The following is an 8,136-nucleotide window of genomic DNA, read 5'->3' as shown; positions in this document are numbered from 1 at the left end:
TCGATTTGATGCCAAAATAAATCCTACCGAGGTTCAAGAAAAAGATAAATCACTAATACATAGAACATGGCATGCTTGATGCATCATACCATTACCCATCAATAATATTGCTGAAAAGGCATTAGAAAAACAGATGCATATATTAGCAATCAAACGCTTGCGTGAGACAAATAGAAAAGTTTAGTATCGCACTCTGTAATATAAAAAGATATATGTTGCCTGATGTCCCCATGAAAGAGCAACTCCACGAAGTCCATGCGGGAGCATGTGGCCTTGACTGAGATAGTGGGCGGTGTGGGGAAGTCATACTTGATGATCGAGATGGACTTCTCAATACTTGTCACCCTTGACAGCAGTAGGCTATGCACCATAGCCTGCACTCACATTAAATGCCTGGCCGAAATGTGACCTCACACGGCCTCTGTGAAAGATGTCTGCACGCGAGGCATGTGTGCTGAGGAGACCCGTGTTCGGCACACCTAGCACCGTCCCAAAACGTCATTGCTGACTTTTTTTGTAGATCTGGTTTAACGAGGGTAGATTTACTTGGCAGTAAACCTACACAAAGATATGCATGCCGTCACGCCATTGGCTCCTTCCGGATGTTGTAGTACTAATTGTGAAGAGGATTTTAGTGTAGTTTCTTATTGTACCGAGAGTTCAAAATTTCAGCGAAATTTTGCATATTTTGGTGGGGTTCGAAATACTTGCAACCCTGAAATTTTGAGCCAAATTCAACTAAATTTAAATTAGCTTAAAAATCATTAAAAAATATTGATTTTTGAAACTCAAAATCCGAAATAAGTTCCGAATTTCCAAAATTTTGCATATTCCGGTGACGTCCAAAAAATTTCCATGACCGAAATTAGAAACCTTACCAACGTGGCTTTTTGGGCAGGTTCATCTGTTGTAGTTACGCTCGGGATTCCCCGGTTTTAAATACACCGACATGCGTCGTGCACAAAATCAAGAGAGGCAACGAAAAAAGAAAGTTTTTTCATGCTCCATTAGCTAGCGTAGTCTTCTACTATCAATAAAACCAAAAAAATAAATCAAATGTCAGTGAGTCAGATCTAAAAGTCGGGAGTTGTCCAAATGCATGTCATGCCCATCAGTCAACACCAATGGGTTACCACTCTCGGTCCCCATTCCATTTGTAAATAGAGGTTTACACTTATAGTGTTTGATGACTTGTTTTTGTTTTAATATCAAAAGATTATTTTGTTAGAAAACATTTTTTTTAAATTTTTTTTTTGCTCAGAAAGCTCATTCATCTAGAAAAGAATTATGGCTAGTGTAGTAGAAGTTACTAGCTTTTTATTTGTCAGACTACAGCCCTCAAAGATGGCTTAACACTTTATTATTAGCAATTTAAGCAATGTACAGAGATAAGTTTACCCCTTTGGAAGGAGATGGATTTGATTCATTCCTTAGGAAGACTTTGAGAGAAGATTCATCAGGAGTTGTTGCATGGTTATACTCTCTATGCTGCATCAACATTGTCTAGGTATCTTGCTTGGCAGATTTGTTTAACAGAAGGCCTCCTTTCTTCCTCACTATTCTCCAGTAAACCCGCATTAAGCATCGCTTTGGTAGTATGGATAACATTTCTTGACATGAGACTCAGCTCTACTCCTGACTTGAAATGAAATGCTTGCAAGTTGGAATGACATAACAAAGGAAGAAGATGCATTTCACAACATGATTAACACGAAGCATAATATCCTCCAATTTGAATACAGTACCCAACAATGACATTAAAGATGAACTGCATCTACTAATTAACATCACCCAAATAGTTTCAGATGCAACTCCAAAATAAGCACGAACTGCCTTGAATGCACCGTTTGTTTCCCATCAGCAGCAGTGGACCTAATCACACCAATGCGTCGGACCAAGGGGAGAGCTTATCGATGCGGATGTACAGGGGAACTTCCATGGATGCCCCGTCTCCTGCTGCTGGCACCTGGTACATTGGCGGCACTGTCAGGAATGTGGGCTCGCCCGCAGCGACCACGGCGCCGGGCGATGAGCTGCTCCTCATGTGCATGTCCACGAGCACCATGTCCTCCTTGCCACAGTTCGCCACTACTGCCAGGGGTGTCTCCAGGTTGACCCACATCTTGCACGTGAACCGCGGCCGCGTCACCGCTCTCGCCCTGGCGCACACCACAGATACGGCGGTGACGCCGGCGCCGAGCGCGCCCACGGTCATGAGGAACACACAGTTGTCGTCGCCGAGGAGCACCAGCCGCATGGTCGACACCGATAGCTGAAGCTTGCTGACCTTGCCGTATTGCACGGCGCGCACCGGCACCAAGTGGACAGTGCGGAGATGACCGGCGAGCGCCTGCGGCGCGCCGACGTAGCCGCAGCCGGGCTCAGTGCACCGACATGGCGCGTACAGGCACACTTTCTGGTGCTTGGTGACCTCGTGGTAGGTCACGTACCACTGGCAGCCGACGTTGGGGCACCCGATCCTGGTGGAGGACACCAAGGTGTCCAGTGTAGGGCAGGGGTCGAAGAAGCCACCGCCGTCCACACATGCCTTGCACTGCCTGAAGGGCAGCAGGGCCACACAGCCGCTGCAGGCCGGGTGCCCCGCTTTGCACTGCAGATAGGCATGAAAATCGGAGATGGGCCGTAAATTAGCACGAAAGAATCGATCTATCACCGGCACCAATCGAGGAAGATAGAAGGAAATAGATAGAGGAACCTGGAAGATCGGGGGCTTGAAGGGGAGGGTGCAGAGGGGGCAATGGAGCACTTGCTTGTCGATCCTCACGGCGAGTTCCACTCGCTGGATGTACGCCACCCCAAGGATGGCGCCTCCATCTCCTCCACCGGCCGCCTCTTGCTTCATGTGGCCGTCGGGCAGATCCAGCCGTGCCTTCTTGGAGCTCTCGTCGGCCTTGTCAGGCGAAGCCCTGCTCCTCCTCTCGGCGGCTGCGGCAGCGCCTTGCATCTTGGCTGGCCTTTGGGGAAAGAAAACTCCTGTGTGTGGGTCTCACGCCAAACTTTTTCAGGAGGTGGGTGAGGAGTAGAGCAGAGATCTGAGAAGAAAAGTTGGCTAGGCAGCCACGCTACACTATAAATGCTTCCTCATTGTGGTTTCCATTCCCAAACTAATATGGTATAGATATAAGACGTGCTCTTAATCAATTTCATTATTGCTAATTTATTCATACATTAATGTTGTCTTTCTTTTAAGTACCTACAAGTGTGCGATAAAAAGGTTGACCATTGGAGATCCATGTTATTTTTAGAAAAATCGAGGAACATAAATGTAAGCACATTGTTTTTTTCGTAGCTTCCTGCATAATTGATACACGGCGGAGTACTTTTGACTCCATTGCCAGATTATAACACCACCAAACACGTAGGAGTCCATAAAAAGAAAATGATACATGTGTAAGCACAAGGGACATGTGTGACCAAATAGTACAAAGGAGCACACAAACGCCACACAACTTTTCACCTAGATCACGATACATTCCGCCTTTCTCACTGTTATCGATAGACACATACGACACCGCTGATGTGCTGGCTGCCACTAGCAAATAACAACAACATGACCACAAGCCTCCAAAAGATCCATGGAATAGGTAGTAGATTTCGGAGGCCCTCGATGCCAAAAATCTTGATTAGCTGCTTGCATGAAGTACGAGAAATAACCCTTTGATGCGGCAGATGCCATCAAGAAGCAATAAGCAGATGCCCTATACGAGATCCTCGTGGTAAGTTTCTCCCACATACTAGCCAAATCATGCACGCAATGTTTGTTTAATTACTAACTCATATGACTGACTCGTGAAAACAAAATGTGCAGTCCGTGTGCGAGAAAACCGACCAGACCCCTTCGCCAATGCACCAGATTGCTATAGCGGACACGGTGAGTTTCATTTGAATGGTCATTAGTAGTACTATTCACATCTCAGTTGCATCATGCTAACTAAACATTGCAAATGATCTTTCGTGCAACATGCCTCCCACAAAGGATCGATCGATCCTTCTCCGTCTCACGGTGGCGAAACCCTGACCGGCCCTTCACCTCCCGGATCATGGTAAGTTTTCCCAAGTGTTTTGGTTAACAAATGCTTTCTTAGCTAGAAAATGGCATAACAACCTAGGATAGCTCAATAATGGCCTATAGCTAGCTTAGCTAGTTCATTTATGACATAATTAGCTCACTTAGGTAAAAAATGGCATAACAACCTAGGATAGCTCAATAATGGCCTATAGCTAGCTTAGCTAGTTCATTTATGACATAATTAGCTCACTTAGGTACAAAATGGCATAACAACCTAGGACAGCTCAATAATGATCTATAATTAGCTTAGCTACTTCATTTATGACATAATTAGCTCACTTAGGTACAAAATGACATAACAACCTACACTACAAGAAATATGTCAACTTGCGGCCATCACTATTGGTCACTGAAAGATCATTGTTTTCATTTGCGACCTTTTTGTGACCAAAAATAGAAGGTCAAAAGCTGGCAGTCGTAAACTGAATTTAACGACCTTCTCTGTGAGAAGGTTGTCGGTGTCAAAACCGGCGGATCTCGGGTAGGGGGTCCCAAACTGTGCGTCTAGGCGGATGGTAACAGAAGACGAGGGACACGATGTTTTTACCCAGGTTTGGGCCCTCTTGATGGAGGTAAAACCCTACGTCCTGCTTGATTAATATTGATGATGTGGGTTACAAGAGTAGATCTACCATGAGATCAAGGAGGTTAAACCCTAGAAGCAAGCCTATGGTATGATTGTTGTTCGTCCTATGGACTAAAGCCATCCAGTTTATATAGACACCGGAGAGGGCTAGGGTTACACAGAGTCGGTTACAATGGTAGGAGATCTACATATCCATATTGCCAAGCTTGCCTTCCACGCCAAGGAAAGTCCCATCCGGACACAGGACGAAGTCTTCAATCTTGTATCTTCATAGTCTTGGAGTCCGGCCGATGATGGTAGTTCGGCTATCCGGACACCCCCTAGTCCGGGACTCCCTCAGTAGCCCCTGAACCAGGCTTCAATGACGACGAGTCCGGCGCGCATATTGTCTTCGGCATTGCAAGACGGGTTCCTCCTCCGAATAATTTATAGAAGATTGTGAACACCAGGATAGTGTCTGGCTCTGCAAAAATAAATTCCACATACAACCATAGAGAGAATAATATTACACAAGTTCAATCTGCTGACGTATTTTGTGGCGTAACGTCACACCACTACCAAGCCTTCAAATTGTTTTTATTGTTCCATCTCAGCGCGTTTAGCGAGGCGGTTTCCTTGGCACGTCTTGTTGAAGCAGAGATCGTGTTCCCCTTATTCCGGGATTCCCATCAATACGGACGTGGTAACCCAACCGCGCCATTGATTGTGACGCTTGGGAGATAAGCGAGTTTTACCAGGCCGGTGGGGACGGGTGTTTCTGTCCGCCCATATAAGGGGATAAAGATCCAACCTTTTTACCTACGCCTTCTTCCTCCTTGGCTTATCCATCTCTGCGAACTCGAGCTCTAGCGCCCAAGCCCGCACATCTCACCTCAACCTTGTCCAAATATGTCCGGAGCAGGAGGCAAGTGGATGGCCTCCTCCGTCATGGAGGGGCATATCCAGAAGCTGCGCAGCGCTGGATACTTGTCCAGCGACATCGCGCACCGGCTCCCCGACGAGGGAGAGCTCATGCCCACCCCTAGGCCCCATGAGAGGGCAGTATTCCTTCCCCATTTCCTCCGCGGACTGGGCTTCCCACTTCATCCCTTTGTCCGGGGGCTCATGTTCTACTACGGCCTAGATTTCCATGATCTGGCCCCGAATTTTATCCTCAACATCTCGGCGTTTATCGTCGTGTGCGAGGCCTTCCTCTGCATACAACCCCACTTCGGCTTGTGGCTCAAGACCTTCAGTGTCAAGCCGAAGGTTGTGAAGGGCAGCCAAGCGGAGTGCGGAGGCGCCATGGTGGGCAGGATGTCCCACGTTACGTGGCTGGAGGGCACCTTTATGGAAACCATCAAGGGGTGGAAATCGGGGGGTTCTACATCACCGAGCCGCGTGATCCCGAATGGGCAGCGGCCCCCGAATTCAGATCCGGCATCCCCACACGGCTCACCTCCTGGAAAGAGAGCAGCCGGATTTGGGGCGATTCAGAGGAGCTGACCGGACTCCAAGCCCGCGTCCAAAAGCTGGTGGACAAGAAGCTCAAGCTTGTCAACGTAGTCCAGGTCATGCTCATCCGCCAGATTCTCCCGTGCCAACGACGGGGCTTCAATATGTGGGTCGCCGTGGTGGTCTAGCTGCTTCCAGAGCAGGTTGGCAAAGCCTGCACGACCAACCACCAACATGGACCGAGGAGCATTGGGGTGTGCCTGCATGAGGAAGGAAAGCAGCATCAGAGAGTTGAAGGGAAGAAATCAAAGATGAGGGTACCTTGAGGAGCAAAGTAGAGCAGAAGTACTATTGCCGAGGTTGCTCTGCCTCTTTCCATTGTTCCCTTTTGTGCCGTTAGATTGTTGCTCGTCACCTGTTCATACATATGCCTGTGGGCCTGCGTGTTTCTTTGTAGTCCATATCATGTGATTCACAACCTGCTCTAAAATTTTGTTTGTGTTGGACAAGTCGGCTACTAATTCCAGTTTGTGCGCGGTTGCGTGTGTGAAGTGGCTGTTGTGCAGTTGAGGTGCGCATCGATTTCCTTTTCATCAAGTACTAGCTTCAGTTTAGTTTCATTTTCGCATTACTTCTTTTCCGTATGGGTTGGAGTGGGAGCTATGATATTCTCTTTTGAGTTATGACTATCTGAATGGGTACTAAGCAAACAATTATATTTTTAGGAACAAAACAGAAAAAGGAAAGGAGTCAGTACAGACCTGACCAACAGGAAAGCACATGTGGTGAGATGCACTGATTCCTTTTTTTTTCCTGAAGTACTTGTTGAACAATTTACACTTATATATCTGGGTGTAAGAATGTGCATGTACGTGTTATTCACTTATTTGGTTTATGTCAAGCTATGTGTCAGCCTTCTCCTTACTTCTGCTTCTTCTAGAAGCATAATTTTTGCTTGCACATTATATAATTACCAAATGCATAATTTTTGCTTGCAGGCTAAATTCTGTTATATGGTATGTGATATGCAAAATCAAGACACTGTATATTGATAGTGACCCACATGTTACTTAAATCTATTTGAAGTAACATTTCCATTATTATCTCCCATTCCCACTAAAGTGGTTTCAAAGGAAATAGAGCGAATTGACCAACTTTTTCTATACATACGTTGATAGCTCATCCAGCATGATTGAGTAAGTTTTTTCATAGTTTTGTCAAACACTTGTTTGCAATTATTTTTGATGTATACTCATGGTAGCCGTCCTTCCATTTAGAATTTCTACATATACTCTCCAATTAGGGATATGAATCGTTCGATACTTATGGTAAAAGCAAGAGTTGTTTTATATGAATCACTGTAAATAGTAATTGAATAGTTTTCAATGCTTATGTAATCCCACTCATGAAAATGTATATTGTAATTGACACATGCCATTTCGATGCAGCTGAATGTTAGCTTCAAACAACTCCATGATGCGAGCAGGTTTGTCCCCTGTCGAAATACATCATTTCGTTTACTGATTTTAGGTCTGCTATGGGTGTTGGAGGAGATATATTTTGGTCCATCAGAGTCTACTTGGAAGCTGACAATACAAGCTATGCGTCTGTTCAGGCACGGGTCCTATTTGATAATAAAGCAGGAACCATGGTGGTTGGATACAATGCAATACTTTGATGGCTGGCCGAATCAATCCATCCCATGAGTGCAGAGTATATTTCTATAATTTCCTACAAAATATATGGGTAGGCATTCTCACTTCACTAGCTTGTTTATTAAGAGGTACGAGTGGGTGGCCAGCTGCATACTCTAGATGGCAATGTCAAGACCTATCTTATTTAGATTTATGGTGGTTTTTTGATTTCATTTATTTTTTATGGATGGATATTAAGAAATTTTTGTATCATCATTCTGTGGCTGGATGAACAAGGAGCTGGAAAAAGTATTTGCAAAAATAGTGGTTGCTTATTACAGGGTAAACCCAATAAATTTGTATGTTGCATTTAGATGACCTTATCTTTGTTT

The 8,136-nt window shown here is 45.4% G+C and overlaps 1 protein-coding gene across 1 annotated transcript; it reads right to left on the bottom strand.

Annotated features, from left to right (window-relative positions):
- Window positions 1–1,672: 1,672 nt before the first annotated feature.
- LOC123064580 (E3 ubiquitin-protein ligase SINA-like 10) lies at window positions 1,673–3,043 on the bottom strand. Its single transcript, XM_044488036.1, has 2 exons — window positions 2,717–3,043; window positions 1,673–2,611 (listed from the first exon to the last, which is right to left on the bottom strand). The coding sequence occupies exons 1-2, from the start codon at window positions 2,963–2,965 to the stop codon at window positions 1,877–1,879; spliced, it is 984 nt and encodes a 327-aa protein (XP_044343971.1). The 5' UTR covers window positions 2,966–3,043; the 3' UTR covers window positions 1,673–1,876.
- Window positions 3,044–8,136: the final 5,093 nt, after the last annotated feature.

Source organism: Triticum aestivum, chromosome 3B, assembly GCF_018294505.1.
Source record: "Triticum aestivum cultivar Chinese Spring chromosome 3B, IWGSC CS RefSeq v2.1, whole genome shotgun sequence".
Classification (NCBI taxonomy): Eukaryota; Viridiplantae; Streptophyta; class Magnoliopsida; order Poales; family Poaceae; genus Triticum; species Triticum aestivum.
The sequence above is the reverse complement of the archived record's forward strand: the minus strand, read 5'-3'. Positions and strand labels throughout refer to the sequence as shown.